General features: G+C 39.7%; 1 protein-coding gene across 1 annotated transcript; it reads left to right on the top strand.

Annotated features, from left to right (window-relative positions):
- Nucleotides 1-15,125: 15,125 nt before the first annotated feature.
- Nucleotides 15,126-18,239, top strand: Scgb3a2 (secretoglobin, family 3A, member 2). Its single transcript, XM_013025544.1, has 3 exons — nt 15,126-15,180; nt 17,669-17,871; nt 18,216-18,239. The coding sequence occupies exons 1-3, from the start codon at nt 15,126-15,128 to the stop codon at nt 18,237-18,239; spliced, it is 282 nt and encodes a 93-aa protein (XP_012880998.1).
- The last annotated feature ends 417 nt before the right edge of the window (nt 18,240-18,656 follow it).

Genomic DNA, 18,656 nt, shown 5'->3' with positions numbered 1-18,656 from the left:
TCTTCTTCTTCTTCTTCTTCTTCTTCTTCTTCTTCTTCTTCTTCCTTCTGCCACTATCTTGGGTAAGAAATCTATCTTCTCTGAGTTTTATCTTCTTCTCTTCTTCATCTTCTTTCTTCTTTTTCTTCTTTCTTCTTCTTATTTTAGTCTGGTCTTGGGGCCTGAAATCTGGGCCTGGGCGCTGTCCCTCAGCTCTTCAGCTCAATGCTAGTGCTCTACCATTTGAGCCACAGCACCACTTCCGGCTTTTTTCTGCTTATGTGGTGCTGAGGAATCGAACCCAGGGTTTCATGCATGCAAGGCAAGCGTTCTACCACTGAGCCATCTTCCCAGCCCATACCTCTACTTTAACATGGATGAATACCATGGAAATAGACCTCAGGGTTGTTGTGGAAACGTGAGTATAATTGTGCATCTATCGGATGCACTAGAACACTCAAAGTGTTAGTCATGATAATACTCAAAGTGCTAGTCATGATTCTATGAATGCACTTATTACATATCACTCACCTGTGTTACCTAAACCATTCTACCATTTTGTTCCCATTATAGTACTGATGAACAAACATTTACTGAGGTCACACATGTGAGTTTCAATTGTAGAATATAAATAATTACACAAAGCGGACCCCTTCTTTCAGAAGGTTCCATCTCTTCGTTTGTATATTTATACAAGAGAAACTTCCCTAATTCTTGTTCAATTCCTACTCAATTTCCTCAAAAGTTCCCCAGATAGCCATGTGTGCTTGAACCCATGTATGCTTATCTCTGTAGTAGAGCCCCAAATTCTCATTCTGAACAGCCAGGAGCTCTAGTTTCCTAGTAGACTTATCCTTCCTACCAGTTTTGGGGTCTATGAGGTTTCCTAGTAGACTTATCCTTCCTACCAGTTTTGGGGTCTATGAGGACCAAAGAATTCTGAGCATTCTCTATTGGTTGTCAACCTGGAATTTTCTCTAAGCTGACACACTAAGTATGATTAAAAAGAGGAACTTGGGCCATGCTTGCCTCAGTGCCTAGAAGTCTTCTGTAATAAAAGCTCAGGACAAGAATATTTTTCACCTATCAAAGATACAAAGGTCATTGTTCCACATAACATCCTCACACAACAGAACCCCTAGGAAATGTCACTTTACTCTTGATGGAATTTATGTCTCAGGTATTGAAACTAATATAAGAAAATAAGCTTTGCTGTTAATGATTACAGTAACCATATTTCTGAATTGCTTATAGTAGAGACGAAGGAACCCTCTGCTGTCCTGTCTCTTGACATCAAATGTAGTGACATTAAAATTCAGAAAGACAAAATTTTCTGGGGAATGAAGGGTGACTATTTGATCACAGGTTCCCACAAGAACATGGAGGAGCATGATATTAATTCTGAGTCTGAATTGTGACAAAACTACAAAAAAATAAAAGATTTGCCTCCTGAGTACAGAAATGGTGGGACAAAAGGTGAACAAACGCAGTAGTGATACTCACTAGATACTATGTTGAAAATGAATTATACAATTTGTGGGGGGTGGGAGGGAAACACTGGGAAAAAGTAAGGGAGGGGTGACCCTGTTCCAAAAGAAATGTATTCATTACCTGACATAAAATGGTCACCCCTCTGTACATCACCTTGACAACAAAAAAGATCATTTGGAAATAAATTATAGAAGTCTTTGCAAGAAAATAAAGAGCAGATTTGCCTGTTCAATCTTAGCTGCACAGGCCAGCTGTTATGGTATGAATTCTTATGAAGCTTAAATAAGCCCAGTTAATGGAAGTAATTTGACAGCATGAAAGTCTGTAAATGCGTGAGCTCTCATTTGTCTTAAAATAGTTTGACACCGTGAGGATGTGCTGCTAGTATTTGTAACGGGCAATCTTACAAAACACTGGTGAGGAGTGAAAATGGAAGCTTAGAGAACTCATGTCTGGCACACTCCTGCTTGTGGGTGTGGGATGGCTCATTCACCCATTGTAGGAACAGCAGGTGATCTCCCTGTGAGGGAAATATCAGGTCAGGATACTCTACAAAGATGAGAGCGCAGCTTCATTGAACAACCAAAAGTGAATAATGTTATAAAACTGGGAGAGCAAGGAAAGGGTAATACTTGAGGTAAATGTACCATATAACTATGTAAGTGTATATCTAATATTTAAATACGTAAGTGTAGATCTAACAGATATTAATATAAGTCACTAGGTAACTAGGACGATTTAAACTGTATAAATTATAATTCTTGTTAGTTACAAGTCAGAGAAATCTGTAGTGTACAAAGCCTCATTTATATTTGAGTCATAAATGCCCTTGTTCACACATTCAAAGGAGGCTTTAGTTTTTTACTTGGACTCTCATTCAGAAACTTTAACAACAAAATCTGTCAGCACATACATAGATGCCTAGTCATTTCTTTTCACCTATAGCAAAGATTGAAAAAGAGAAACTAGTAGGGTAGAAACATTCAGTTTTTTCAATCCTGTTCTCACATTTGCTTGGCAAACACTCGATTCTTTTTTGCTTCAGTTATTTATTTGGAAATGTCTTCCATTTCTGCTCATTTTATAAGAGAAATTGGTGTCAACACATGGTAGCCAGGTTTTGTAATCATTCAAAGAAATAAAGTATAAATAAACTTGGGGTCAAAAAAGTGACTCTAGGCTGTTAAGCCAATGTTATGATTGTCTGATTTATATTTCTGTGCTAATGAAATATTCCTTTTCCAGGGGACTGGGGGTTTAGCTCAGTGGAAGGGCAGCCGCCTGGCCTTCGCAAGGCCCTGGGTTCAGTCCTCAGCCCTGGAAAAAAAAGAAAAAAAAAGAAATATTCCTTTTCCAGATTTCTTTTTACAGCGTCACTGTTTAATGTTACTTATGAGGTTTTGGAGCCTGATTCTGAACCCCCCCCCCGTTTTTTTGTTGTTTTTTTTAACTGGTCCTGGGGCTTGGGTGCTGTCCCTGAGCTTTTGTGCTCAAGGCTAGCACTCTAACACTGGGGCCACTGCTCTAGTTTCAGCCTTTGTGGAGGTTAATTGGAGCAAAGAGGTTCATGGACTTTTCTGCTGGGATTAGTTTTGAACCGTGATCCTCAGATCTCAGCCCCCCGAGTAGCTAGGTTTGCAGGTATAACCACAATGTCCTGCAATTCCAACACTCTCACATGAACTGAAAAGGCTATGGCTACCAGGGGCCATATAAGGTCCTGCTGTTTATTTCAAAGAAGCCGGCAGACTTGCTCTGTTCTGTGTTGCAAAGCACGAAGGTACAACCAATAAGAGCTGATGGTTGCCACAGGTTTCCTGCTGTGGTGAGAACTTCTTCTAATTACTGTTGCTTTCTAACTTCTTGCTCAGGGTTTAGATTTAGTCCCGCCCTTTTAAGATGCATTCCAAAATTGTTGATGAATTCTTGAATTCCTGGAATTGGCATCCAGGAGCTCTGGAATGTAGGAAGGACTGCCTAACAACATGGCCTGTGTTCAGTCTGTTTGTCAAAGTTTTGGCACGACAGAACGACCCTAGGGATGTCCTACAGATGCTGTAAAGTTTCTGAGGATGAGAAGCTTCCAGGTTCTCCAAGTACATTAGCTAATTGAGCTAGTCAGGCCTCATCTGCTTCCCCTCTGAGCATTTCTCAAAACTGCATTACATAAACTGCTTTGTTGAACGGTAACTGCTTTGTGCAACTAACAAAAGATAAAAAAAGAAGAGAATCTGCATTATAATCGTTAAACACCCAGCTACATTTTACATCATGTTTCATTTTGCTGGCTTACTCTTTCAGAAATAGTTCACACCCACTATGCTCTTCTAGTACAGGACCGGGCACAAAGAAGGTAATCAGCAAGTGTTTTGCTTTGGTTTTTTGTTTATTGTTTGCAATCTCTAATATGGCCACAAGAGGACGTATGTGCACCACTTTTAAAAGTGATTCTTCACAATAAAAATATTTTAAAAAATAAAAGTGATTCTTGTTTGAAATTTTACCAAGCCTCAAGATTCCCCCAGGTGAGGACTTCCTTTTTTCTTCTTCTTTTTTAGCATGTTTTTATTGTAAAGATACTGTACGGAAGGGTTACAGTTACATGAGCAAGGTCATGAGTATATTTCCTATCTAGCATTGATGACTCCTTTGTTTTTCCCCTACCATCCCTTCCCTCCCACCTCCACAACCACAAATTGTAAAGTCTGTTTTTCAACATAGTGTCTTGTACATCTCATTGTTACATTGGGTCAACCTGTATCCTTAGTTAAGCATTTTGTTTTTTCCCTTCCCCTCCCCAAATTAGAGAAGTGTATATAGAAGATGCAGGGCACCGACATCAAATACAATGAAAACAGGGGTTTTATGGTGGGGGAGAAACATACAAAGCAACCAGAAAAATCACATGGTACATTATAAATATGTTAGAAACAAGAAAAAGCAAGAAAAAAACCAGTGTCCCTCTCTTGGGATTCATTTTGCTTAGCATCATCTTATCTGGTCATAGGTACTATTTCACACTGAAAGAAATACCATGAAGCTGGGAGCTATCAGACATCATCTAGGTTGTCAGGCTGAAAGTCCCAGGTAAGGCACTTGTAGTAGCCATCCTCATGAAAACATTGGCAAGGCATTATAGGTTATTTTAAATGCCACAAAAGGATTCACTGAGTAATAATGCTTTTGACTGATGTTAAAGATCAAGGAGTTTTGCTAAAGTTATTTCAGCATTATTTATTTGATAGTCAAAACTCTAAAAGCAAAATAAAGAGCCATAAGTGGAAGTAATTTGTGTATAAACCTTTACTGACTTGGAGTTTCTCCCTTCTGATAGAGCATCAGAACACAAGGTGCTTCATCAGTTTAAAGGTAGTGTTTGTTGCAGTCATAATCACATCCTTCCTAAATGAAATCTGAGGTTGCGGAAGCTGCTGGTGACCTACAACCTGTAGGACTAGAAAGGGTAATGAAGGTGATAATCCATCACATAGTACAAGAACATTCCTACAGTAAATCTGACATTAGCTGATTTTTTATGTGTGGGATTCATTATGGATTGATGAAATGGTACACTTTTGCTGTTTCTTTTTTAATTTTTTAAAAAATTATCTTTAATGTTTAATACATTTTATATTGTGAAAATGCTGTACAGAGGGGGTACAGTTACATGAGCAAGGTAATGAGTACATTTCTTATCAAGCAATGTTGCCTCCTCCTTTGTTTTTCCCCTGCCATCCCTTCCCTCCCACCTCCTCAACTATACCGCCCCCACCCCAAAATATAAAGTTCATTTTTTGACATAGCGTCTTATACATCTCATTGTTGCAATGGGTCTAAGTAGCTGGACAAAGGAGTTTTACCTCAACCTGCTAGTTTGTGAGTGTACTGAATCGTGATCAATGCCATCCCTCTAGTCATTCTCTGCATCTCTCTCAATCCTACCCATTCCCTCGTTACCTGTTTTCATTTCTACATACGTACATTGAATATTCTCACTCTATTTAAAAACTTCTCACATTCACTCCTCAATGCAAATCTATTCTTGCTTCATTGTGATAGTGCTCCAAATATTTGAACAATATCCAAAGGACTTGTTGATTCATTGTCTCTCTATGTTGATGTTTCTAACTTTGGAAAGTGTGTGGTATAGGATCTTTCAAAAGTTCAGCTCCCTTGCTTTAATTTTGGTGTGGGTACCAAGGCTTGAACTTGTGACTTTATGCTTTTATACTCCCACTCAGCTTACTCACCCGTGCTGCTTTACCATTTGACCCATGACTTCAGTCCAACATTTGTTTTGGAGATGAAGTTTTAGTCTTTTCAGTTTGGGCTGGCTTTGAACTGTGGTCTTTCAGATCTGAGCATTTTGTATAGCTAGGGTTACAAGTGTCAGCAACTAGAGCCTGGCAGTATTGGGACTTTTGTTTCACCATGTCTTCATCAATCAGTGCCTTGTGCACTATAGCTCAGCTTGTTCACTCATGAGTGGTGCTCTACCTCTTGAGGCAAACTTTCCAGGCCACTATTTTGCTGGTTAATTGTAGAGAAGAGTTTCATGGTTTTCCCTGTCTGGGGTCATTTCAACCTCCATCTTCTGATCTCATCTTCCTGAGTAGCAAGGATTACAGGATTATAGGTATGAACCACTAGCACCTGGCTTTAGAAATCTTTCTCAACATAGGATGGATGTCTGGTATATACATTTCCTTTGTGATTTCCCCTACAGAGTGAGGTCTTTTTCTCCCCTTTCAGGTCTGATTTGGCTCTATGTCTTGATTTGAATAATATAGTGTGGCCAAGTAGATGTAAATCTATTTTTATTTTTATTTTTTTGTCGGTTGTGGGGCCTGAACTCTGGGCCTGGGCACTGTCCCTGAGCTCTTCAGCTCAAGGCTAATGCTCTACCACTTGAGCCACAGTACCACTTTGAACCTTTTCTGCTTATGTGGTGCTGAGGAATCGAACCCAGGGACTCATGCATGCGAGACAAGCACTCTATCACTGAGCCACCTTCCCAGTCCCAGATGTTTATATTTGGTGATTAATCTTTAGGCCATTGATGATTTTTTTTTTTTGGTGCCAGTCCTGGGGCTTGAACTCAGGTCCTGGGCACTGTCCCTGAGCTTCTTTTGCTCAAGGCTAATGCTCTACCACTTGAGCCACAGCACCACTTCTGGCTTTTGGGGGTAGTTTATTGGAGAGAGCTTGTAGGATTTTCCTGCTTGGGTTAGCTTTTATCTACAATCCAAAAATTTCAGCCTCCTAAATAGCTGGGATTACAAGTATGAGCCACTGGTGCCTGGTTATTATTTCAATTTTAACATTTTAAAATGTATTTTATGGCTGGGGACAGATAGCTCCCATCTGAAGTCTTAGGTACTCAGAAGGCTGACATCTGAGATCTGAGGTTCAAAGCCAGAAGCCAGGCAGGAAAGTTTGTGAGACTCGGCAATCCAATTAATCACCAAAAAAAGCCAGAATTGGAGCTGAGTGCTAGCCTTGAGCAAAAATGCATAGTGACAGTGCTTAGGCCCTGGGTTCAAGCCCCAGGACCACACACATACACACACACACACACACACACACACACACACACACTTTCTTAGGATTTATGGACCACAAAGGCTGCTTGTAGACATCCCCTGCCCAACTCCAAGCCAAAGCCAACCACAAACGCCAATATTCTGACTCTTCAGTATGATCTATTACAGCCAACTATCTAATGAAGCAGCAGAAGCATGTGGCCACTTTAAAGCCTCATGAGAACAAAAATGTATGGGTGCTGTTTCAAGGTGCTAAAATTTAGAATAATTTAGAATTTACCATTAGAGGGCTGAAAAGTCCTGCTGTAAATGGCCTCAAGGAGGTGAGTTCAAGTTCAAACAGAATGTTCACTCCAACTAATGGTGAGTAACTGAGACTCTTTCCTTGGATTTTGACATATATTCATAATTTATATTTTATTCATTTTTAATTGTAAAGATACTGTACAGAGGGGTTATAGTTACATGAGTAAGGTAATGAGTACATTTCTTATCGAACATTGATACCAACTCCTTTGATTTTCCCCTACCATCCCTTCCCTCCTCACCTTCCCAACTCCTCCCTCCCTGTCCCCAAGTTGTAAAATTCATTTTCAACATAGTGTTTTCTACATCTCATTGTTATGGGTCAACCTGTTTCAGCATTTTGTTGGTTTCCCTTCTCCTCCCCAAATTAGACAAAAGTATATACAAGATGCAGGGCACCGGAATCAAATACATGACAAGAGGGGTTATACCATGGGGGAAGAACATGAAAAAGGAACAAAAATATCATATAGTACATTAAAAACAAAAAAACCCTCTTGTGTCTGTATGTTGGGGTTCATTTCACTTAGCATCATCCTATATGGTCATATGTACATAGCTTTTGACCTTTTCTGCTTGTCTGGTAAGATAATCCTAGCCATATACTAGTTATTGCAAACAAGGGAAACCATGGGTCCTATATTTCTTTGGGTCTGGCTTACTTCACTTAATATATTTTTTTCCAAGTGTTTCTGTTTCCTAACAAATGGGCAGTATCATTCTTTCTGATGGAGGCATAGAATTACATTATATATATATATATATATATATATGGATCAAGAAAATGTGAGATATATACATATACATATATATCTGATATATACATATATATGTATATATGAATATAGACATATATATATACATATATCTAACATTTTCTTGATCCATATATCTGATATATATGCATATATATATATATGAATATATACATATATCTCACATTTTCTTGATCCATATATCTATTGATGGCTATCTGAGTTTGTTCCATATCTTAGCCATGGTGAATAATGCTGCAATAAACATAGTTGTGTTGGTAGCTTTAGTATGGCCTTGTTTGTGATCTTTGGGGTAAATGCCCAAAACTGAGATTGATTGGTTATAGCAGAGCTCTATATGTAGTCTTTTGAGGAACCTCCATAGTGTTTTCCAGAGTGGCCGAATAAGTTTACACTCCCACCCATATCCCCTCCAGCATCTGTTGTTATTAAATTTCTTGATTATAGCCATTCTAACTTGTGTGAGGTGGAACCTCAATGTTGTTTTGGTTTGCATTTCTTTTATGGCTAGAGAAGTTGAGCATTTCGTCATGTGTCTACTGGCCATTCTTATTTCCTCTTCAGAAAAGTCTCTTCTTAAGTCTTTAGCCAACTTATTAAGAGGCAGTTGTTTCTTTGAGAATTTGTTTTTGGGAGATTTAATTTTTTGAGTTCTAAGTATACTTTTTATATGAGGCCCTTTTCTGTTGTATGGATAGTCAAGCTTTCTATTGATCTAGCTATGTCTTTTGCCATGCAGAAGCTCTGAAGTTTCATGCAATCCCATTTTCCAAAGACCTAAAAGGGTCTTTATTAAGAAAATTCCAGCCTGTGTCAAGAAGCCCTACAGTTTCTCCTATTCTTTCCTGTAATGTTTTCAGGGTGTCTGCTTTGACTTCGAGGTCTTTGATCCATTTGAAGGTGATTCTGGTGCAGGGTGATATATAAGGATCTAACTTTAGTTTTCTCCAGGTGTTTAAAAAATTTTGCCAGCACCATTTATTGAAGAAGCTGTCTTTCTTCCATTATATGTTTTAGCTCCCTTATCGAAGATTAGGTGGCTATAGGTCTGTGGGTTCATTCCCAGGAGACTTTTATAGCTATGTTTTTATAATTGCAATCATAAATTTGAGATGATTTGAGTCTGGCCTTTTTTCACCTTGAATTAGATAGAAAGACAATTGAGACTAAGTCTATACTATATTCCTTTATTTTCTCTTTTAACAATCCATAAATACTGAATATCTCTAGACTTGAGGAAATTATAACCATGGCTTTGCTGTTATTATCTTATTATTATTATTCCCAGTTGTAAACAATGGGCTTACACATACAGCATCATAATCCACACATCATAGGTGGTCTTAACAATCCTTTAGTATATACAAAAGTACCTATGAGTGATAGCTCATTAATCAGCCCTTGACTCACCAATGATTCTGAAGAAAGGATTTCTTTGTTCTGTACCCAGTTTTTTTTGCTGTAAATCAAATTATTTCAAGTTAACAAGCTTATATAAGAGAAGTTGACCTACTTTGGTGACTCTGTTTAGTGAACTTCTACCCCCTTCTTATATTCTGGGTATAAGCCAAAGAACTATGGGATTCTTTAGAGTGAGTTTGTAAATAACCTCCCCTCAAATATGGCTCAAAGTTAAATAAATTGGGAAATAGCGCTCATGAAATTGTTGGTTATGTTGGCTGCTGTGGCTGAACTTAGTGATTGGAAACTGGAGGAATAAAAGTATGCACAGAGTGAGTGATGACAATAGTGATGAGTCAAGGAGTTAATTTTTGTAAGTGCTTTATATGTATTAACTCATTTCCTCATAACAATCCCACAAGTAAGTATGTTTTGTTGGCCCATTTACAAAAATGTCAACAAAAGGGAATGCTGGAGTGGTGAAGGGACTTCCCCCATGGACATACTGCGCCATGGGTCCCTGAAGTCTGGCCCTGGGACCCATACTCTCAATCACCAAAGGATGAATAGGGCTCAGAAGGAACAAAAGGGCGACCTTAGTACTGAAAAGCCTTGGAGATTCTGGAGACAGTGCTAAGCAAACATAAGGCCTGCCAGGAGCCCTTATACTTTACTAAGTCCTGCTTCAACTTGTGGCCTTGTTGAAAAAAAATAGATTCTATTATACTTCAGTTAAGTCATTTATAACTCTTAGGTGCCACCCAGTAAGCTTTCTTCTAGATTTATAGGCACAGTTTAGTTCCCATTGATGAGGGATCCTGTGTTTCTGTGGGTCTTTTTTAACATAATCCTCTCCAAGTCTTTCTGTTTCCTCATGAATGTTTCAATACAACTACCTAAAGAAAATAAACATATATTAAAAAATCAGTATTCATAAACATATAGGAAGAGAAAGGCCCAAGGATGTAGCTCACTGGCAGGGTGCTTGCCTTGTGTGAAATGTTCTAGCTTTGCTATCTAGCCCACAGAAAAAAAAAAGGAAGTAGGACATGATTTATAGCCAAAGCACTCATCTAGACTCTGGAACCTGGCCAAGCACAGCATGTACTTCTACTGGTCTTTGAGTTACGTGATAAATTACATGTGTTCAGCAGATATGGGGAGGGTGTGGAGTGCCACACATAGAACAAAACAGGGCCAATGCCTAAACTAAACTGATTTGGGTGCTAAAGACAAAAGGAGGCACTATTATGTTTCCCCAGTTTTGACTTAGATAGACTGACGTGGCATTCACCAAGGGTCCCAGTTTCCTGTCATTGTCAGAAAGGACCAAACACACATGAATGCAAGTTGTAGAGCATCCTGTTCAGAGGAGCCAATGGGCAAGTATAACTGAGAGGTCTTGGATTTATCCGTGTGAGGACCCAAAGTACTTTTGAAAACTGACAGGTCTTCCTGCCTTCTCATCTCTGAAACTGCTTTATAAAGTCTTGTGACTAGTGTTCTCCTAACCAAACCTCTATATTTTTCCCTATTGATCAAGCCTTACATAATCAAGTAAGACTCCTTTGGTCCATCCATTTAGGGTTTTAGGCCCACATTTGTCCATCTGCTTGTTTGATTGTAACCTAAACAGGTGCTTGGTTTGTGTCCTGGGCACACACTGTGATTAAGCAGGGCTAGGCATGGAAAGATGAGAGCACTTGCCTACAGTTTTCCTTTCAGTTCACTGTTTGTTTTCAGAAATAAGCCGTGGTAAATTGTAAGTTTCTATGATCTCTCTCTTCCTATCTAAACTTTTACATTGAAGGGCCACTTGAATTCATGAGGTTTTCAATGAAAAGAACCCAGCTAGCAATGGCAGACTATACTTCATTTCACAGCTTCCTAAATTTTGCCTTGAGAATGTTTTGATGTACCTGTCATTTTCTATGCATCCTCATTTCACTTCATTTGATTTCTTTGCAGTACCTAGGAAGTGATAAAAGTTAGCCAAGAGTGACATGATACTGATTTTCACTAACTGGAATTTAATCAATAGGAAGAGCATCTCAAAACAGATTGCATTGTTTGTCTCAAGGCTTTATGAGATAAATTCAAGAAGCCATAATAATTATGTATATTTACTTATTTATTTCGAAAGCACTGGGGTTTGAATGCAAGATCCCGTGTTTGTTAGACTGATGCTCTAGCACTTGAGTCATATCCGAAGTTATTTTTATTTTAGTTTAGTTTATCTGTGCAGATGCTGGGGTCTGCCTGGGCACTGTCCCTGAGCTTTTGTGCTCAGGGCTAGTACTTTACCACTTGGATTCACCATGCCAGCTTTTTTTTTTTTTTGCTTTTTTTTTCTTTTTGCTTATGTGGTGCTGAGGAATCGAACCCAGGGCCTCTGGCATGCAAGGCAAGCACTTTACCACTGAGCCACCTTCCCAGCCCTACCATGCCAGCTTTTTAGTAGTTAATTGGAGATAAGTCCCAAAGAATTTCATCCCTGGCCTGGCTTTAAACCAAGATCTTCAGATCTCAGCCTCCTGAGTAGCTAGGATTAGAGGTGTGAGCCACTGATGCCTGGCTCCAGTTTTTTTTTTATAGGATCTCACATTTTTTTTACCCAGGACTGGCTTTGAACTCGCCTATGGCCACCTAATTAGCCGAGAGGATTGGCATACACTATGTTGCTCATCTTATTTGTTGATATGGAAGGAGGGATTCTTGATAATTTTTGCCATGTTTGTCTCCAACTGCAATTCTCCTAATTTCCACTGTGGTTACCAATGTGAGTTCCTTCTCCTAGTCGAGCTGTGGATTTTGATTGAATTTTATACATATGTGTTTCTAGCAGCAAATAGAAGGGAAATAGTGGCCCACACTCCTTCCATACTTTAATGTGACTTCCTGAAGAAAGAAGAAAGGTGTCAGGTGAGCAATCCCACCAATTCCTTTGCGTTTCCTGTCCAATGTCTTCCTATCTATATTTAATTATCTTTATTTTTTGAATATTTTTGTAATCTTTAAGTAGTTGTACAAAGGAGCTGGCATTCACCAAAGCACTTTGTGAATATAGCGCATCTGATAAATATGCTTTTCCTCACAGAAAAATCAGTGGCATGATATCCCGCTTCTAATAGCTTTTCTTACTATAATTGAAATGAGGCAACAGGCAGGCACATTTCTGTTACTGATGAATTCCCAGAATCTACCATAGATCAAGACGTAACAAATACACTTGGTAGATGCTTGTTGAATGTCTAATTGAATTTCCACTCTGATTACAAATTCAGTCTTCACAAAAATTACATTTGAAATGTGCATCCAAATTAGATTTCAAACATTGACATTAATTTCCTTTTAGCTTTATTTCTCTTCAGTGAATTAATATACTTAACAAATGCTTACAGGAAATGCATCTTAGTTAAATATTCAATCAAGTACAATCAAATAACGAGAAAGGTCTCATATATAGCTGGAATATTATTTTTATCTGTGTGGCTGTGACAATTAACTCAATACTTTCAGCTAAGATATCTCATTTATAAAATTAGATGAAGGCAATATAGATAGAAGTTCCAGGAGACACAATCTCCAAAATAACCAGTAAAAAAAACAGGGCTAGGGGCATGGCACAAATGGTAAAGCACCAATGAATCTAGCAAGCTGAGTGAGTACAAGGCCCTGAGTTCAAACCTGGAACCACACACACAATCACAAAAGGCATGAGATCTCAGATGTTTGTGAGAATGAGATAATCATATATGGGACCAAGAATATAAAACTGAGAAACATTTCCTAACAATGCAATCAACTCTCTCAGCCTACGTTAGCATCCAAGCATAGCTGCACAGCCCCACTCAAGAGATTTACAAATCATTCCTTGCAGAGAAAAGTTTGATAGAAGAAAATGCTACACCTCAACAACTGCCCGCTCCCTCCTGCCAAAGTTGTAAAGTTCATTTTCAACATAGGAGGTGGGAGGGCAGGGATGATAGGGGAAAAACAAAGGAGGAGGCAACAATGCTCGATAGGAAATGTACTCATTACCTTGCTCATGTAACTGTAACCCCTCTGTACAGTTATTTTTACAATAAAAACATACAAAAATACTACAAAGAAAGGTCTATGTAGGGTGTGTTTATGAAACTTGTGTGACTGTATGGGACTAGACTACTACAAAGTTTTCAAAATTTATATCTTGGATGGCTCAATTGTTTGTGAAGATAGTTTTGCAACAAAGTTCTTATCACTGTCTATACTATAGACCTTTCTTTTTTAGGTCTGAGACCAGGATGTAAAGTCAGTACCTGATTCTTTCATCTTTTGTCTGGTACTCTACCAACTGAGCCATGTGTCCAACACTCTATTTTACTTCTCATATCCATGATTTATGTATGTATATATGTATGTATGTATGTATGTATTTAGTCTGTTGTGGGGTTTGAACTCAGGGCCCAGGCACTGTTCCTGAGCATTTTGGGGGGGGGATCCAGTCATGGGGCCTGAACTCTGGGCCTAGGCACTGTCCCTCAGCTCATCAGCTCAAGGCTAGCGCTCTACCACTTGAGCCACAGCACCACTTCTGGCTTTTTCTTTCTTGCTTATGTGGTGCTGAGGAATCGAACCCAGGGCCTTATGCATGCAAGGCAAGTGCTCTACCACTGAGCCACCTTCCCAGCCCTCCCTGAGCATTTTTGCTCAAGGCTAGTGCTCTACCACTTTGAGACTCAGTACCACCTCCAGTTTTCTGGTGATTATTTGGAGATAAGAGTCTTACGGACTTTCCTGCCTGGGCTGGCTTTGAACCACAGTCCTCAGATCTCAGCCTCCTGAGTAACTAGGATGACAGGCATGAGCCCCTGACACGTGGCCTTATGTCCCTATCTTAGATGACATGGATTTCAAATGCCAATCCAAGATCATATACAGAGTAAAACTTGAATCTTAGGGTTTTCAAAAGACATTGTAATGTTCTGGAGGGAAGCACAACAAAGACATACTTCACATTTCCCTAGATAACCAGAGGACAATGGGAAAGACAGCAGATCTGGTGACAGAATAAAGATGTGAGTATGGTGAGCAGAATCCCCAAAGAACGCCCCCTGAACCTCTGTAAAGCTGTAAAGTTAACTCTGTGGAAGGACTGGGGTGTCCTTACAATTCCCTGGAGAAGCTCACCAGGGAATATAATTATCCAAATTTTAAATGAATAGATAAAATAAAGGAAAGCAATGAAGCTTGAGAAAAACAGACCTTTCAATCCAAACAGAAATCCTCCGGGGTTCTTCCAGGGAAGGATCCTTAGGAATTTCTACCTTCCTTCATCATTTCCTTGTGAGACATTGCAAAAGAGTTACTCAAGAATACTTGTACTTAGGGCTTTGTTTCTCGTGGGAAGATGAGGGAAAATAGAAAACCCTCTCCTATGTTTGGTGAGGAAACATGACCTTTAGGCTCTCTGGTGAGTTGACTCTGGAAGGAGTGAATGAGTTCAGTTTCACAGTGTGTGTATAAATATGTGTGAGAACATAGACAATTGTCACATACTTTGTATGGCCATCAAAATCCCTGGCTTGGTGGATCCACAGCTTTCTGGTTGAACTTAATCTCAAGGAAAGCCTTGCAGATCTCTGCCATGAAGTTGCTAGCTGTCTTCTTATTAGTGACCCTCAGCATTTGTAGTTACTCGAGTAAGTGTTCTGGAATGTATGATATTGCTGTAGTTTTTGGTTACCAGCTGGTAAAAACGTGGTTCACTGGCAAGCAAAATATGCTAGAAGCCATTTTAGAACCACAGAAAATGGTAATGTGGAAAGATTATCACAGAGCTTTAATCGTCTGCTCTCCAAGCTAATGTTAGAACGATCCCCGATGAATGCTACAGAGAAAGTTTGTCAGTGCTGAAGGGATTGAAGCATACTTCATTGCTGGACTTTTGTTGTCTTTTCTCCCCCTTGTCTTGAGTCAGAATCTGACCATCTTCTTCTTCAATGCTTTTGAAGGTACAGGGGGTCATTGTTGCTGTCACCTACAATTAGCCAAGACAGCCATGTTGGGTCTCCTGAAGCAGCTGCACTTACAGCTCATATAATCAGCAGCTATTATTTGCTCTGGGGCTACGTATAGATTCTGGAAGGAGTCAAACCTCCTGACCATTGTCTTGTTTTATGTGGTGATCTATATCACTGGCTTGTTAGATTATTCTCATGAAACTTAATTCTTAGGAAAGTCTTACAGAAGTCTGCCAGGAAGCTGGTAACTGTTTTACAGGTAAGGGAGATATGACTACTTAAGAAGTTACTACAATACCATTGTAATATTATTTTAATACTATTTACTGTTGTAAATGTGTGATGAGATATATAGATAGAGTCTTAGGGGTATGCTTAGTGATAAAGAGTTTTTTTAATTTAAGTTTTTTATTGTTATTAAAAAGGTGATGTACAGAGGGGTTACAGTTACATAAGTCAGGTGATGAGTACATTTCTTTTTGGACAATGTTACCCTCCCCTGCTCTCTCCCAGTGTTTCCCTCCCCTCCCCACCTACAAGTTGAATAGTTCATTTTCAACATAGTGTCTAGTGAGTGCCACTGCTGCATTTGTTCACCCTTTGTCTCTCCATTTCTGTGGAAGAGTTTAATTTCAAAATTAAGACACAGACACTGGCAGCTCGGAGAGAATCAGAATTGACCTACTTTGTTTTAGACGAAATCATTTCTGGCTATTGAGAAGATAAACGTTTGTTCTTCAGGAAAATGCACTGTGGTAGCCACTGCTCCCTGAGAGGACAGGAAGCTTTGACAACCTTCCCTCCAGAAAGACATGAACACAGACACAGAAGACATTCACAACTTGTAGTGGGTGCTGCATGAGGATTAATCATGACATCAAGTGCTGCCTACATATACTTATACTGGCAATGTTTGGAGGAACATTGGAATGTGTGGAGGAATTTGTAACTTTGGCTGGTTTTGAGTGTTTGGCTGCTCTGTGGCCTGCATACATCTTGAAGTACCCTAGGCTGTATTGGATTTCTGGATGCAGCATACTTGTCCTTTTATTTCTCTAATGGCCAAGACAAAAACTTAGGGATAAAGATGCCAGTAGAAATAGGGAGAGATTTCAAGGGAAGACAGGTGATAGAAGATGAAATGAAGCACAGGCTTCATTTATATCTGTTTTCTGGTGGTCCTCTGGTTTGAACTCAGGTCCCTGTGCTGGCCATGCAAGTGCTATACCACTTGAGCCATGCCCCAAGAATTTTTAATGTCATAATTTTTTATGAATGATGAAGTTTTGCATTTATGGCTGGGGCAACCAGGACTGTGATTCTCCTGTTTACATTTTCTGTGTAGCGGAAGTGATCAGTTCACAGTGCCATGCCCAGCATTGTACTGATTGAGATAGATCTTATTAACCTTTTCCCCAAACTGACCACCAGCCATAATCCTCCTGATCACTGCCTTCTGAGTAGCTTGAGAATGAAGGAAAATTATAAAAACTCATTTTGTAAATTGGAAGAAGAGCTAAAAATATTTCTAAGAAAACAAATTGACTATGACCGTGATCATTAGATCTCAGCCTCTTTAGTAGCTAGGATTACAGGTGTGAGCCATCAACATCCAGCCAAAACCTAAGTTCTTCTTGGAACCTACACTAATGACAGGATCACACCTGTAATACTAGATACTCAGGGGGCTAAGATGTGAAGATCACAGGCCAAAGCCAGCCCAGACAAGAATGTCCATGAAACTGTGATCTACAATTAACCACCAGAGAACCGGAAGTGGCATTGTGACTCCCAGTCATACAGTGCTAGCCTTGAGTAAACAAAGCTCAAAAATAGCACCTGTGTTCAATCCCTGTGACAATAATAATAATTTAAATAACAATAGAAATGAAGACATGAAAGATAGCAGCAATATTTTAGATAGAGCAGACACTGTAGGCTTTGATACAATGGTCACAAATGATGAGAGCCCAGATAATGTGAGGAAGACTTGTAGCTATCTGGTGGAAAGAGTCCTGGGGAGAAGGCGCAACAAGTACAGAGGCCTGGAGGCAGAAGCTTCATGGGACATGCAGATATGTGGGTCTGGCATGGTGCTGTTATGGGAAGCTGGAGTTACAGACTGGCAGGATGAGCTTGTTGTATTTATTTCTCTTTTCCTTTTCAGCTACTGCCTTCTTCCTCAATAGTGTATCCCAGACTGTGGACAAAGTGTTACCTTTACCTCTGGAAAGCATTCTTCCCTTCCAGGATCCATTAAAGCTTCTTCTGAAGACCTTGGGCATCTCGGTAGAGCACCTTGTGAGCGGACTAAAGAAGTGTGTAGATGAGCTGGGCCCAGAGGCTTCAGAAGCTGTGAAGAAACTACTGGTAATTACACTCTGCAGGGCTGATTGCCAAGGGGGAGGGACTGGTCATTGAAGGTCCAGCCCCACTCCATCCTGTTTGCACCTGGTGAATGGTGTTTTTCTTTTACTGACTGTAGTCACCAAGTCTGCACGTCCCATGGAAAGTGCAGTTTCTACATTTCAGCTGGAAACAATTCCAGCTGTGCCAGGTTATGTGATTTCTGGGTGGGCCTCAACCATTCCAAATCTTTGTTTCCACATCAGCAAAATCCTGGCCAAATGGGATCATGAGAGTGACTTATTTTTGACACATATAAATTATGTGTGTACCACTCCTATGTGTATGACTATTCTTCTGACTTTCAGGAGGCCCTGTCACACCTCGTGTGACCTTGGGGGAAGAGAGAAGGCGGCAATGGGGACAGATGACCACCCGCTTCCCAGTCACAGATGGCATGCCCTAAAACACAGTAACTCCTGGAAAGAATGAATAAAGCAATGACCAAAGTTTCATTTTGTACAATTTTCATTTCTAGAGACTCCTTCCTTTGGAGTATATAGTCTGGAGAGCCTATTTTTGTTTTCTGGATTTTTGTTCTATTTTATGCTGCTATTCAGGGCCTGAGTATTTCCTCATAGCTTTTGCACTTGAGGCTGGTGCTCTGACACTTGAGCCATACTTTGAATTATGTGCTGTTGTTGTTTTGTTTGTTTTTTGCTGGTGAACTGGAGATAAGTGTTTCTTTTGTCTGCCTGGGCCAGCTGAAACCAGGATGCTCAGATCTCAGCCATCTGAGGAGCTAGTTT

This window comes from Dipodomys ordii, unplaced genomic scaffold (genome assembly GCF_000151885.1).
Source record: "Dipodomys ordii isolate 6190 unplaced genomic scaffold, Dord_2.0 Scaffold85, whole genome shotgun sequence".
NCBI classification, from domain to species: Eukaryota; Metazoa; Chordata; class Mammalia; order Rodentia; family Heteromyidae; genus Dipodomys; species Dipodomys ordii.
The sequence above is the reverse complement of the archived record's forward strand: the minus strand, read 5'-3'. Positions and strand labels throughout refer to the sequence as shown.

Excerpts from the sequence above, each read along its gene's own strand:
- Scgb3a2 (XM_013025544.1), top strand. The coding sequence starts at position 15,126 with ATGAAGTTGCTAGCTGTCTTCTTATTAGTGACCCTCAGCATTTGTAGT. Across the intron at positions 15,181-17,668 it reads CAGCATTTGTAGTTACTCGA|CTACTGCCTTCTTCCTCAAT; the intron begins GTAAGTGTTCTG and ends TTTCCTTTTCAG. Across the intron at positions 17,872-18,215 it reads AAGCTGTGAAGAAACTACTG|GAGGCCCTGTCACACCTCGT; the intron begins GTAATTACACTC and ends TCTGACTTTCAG.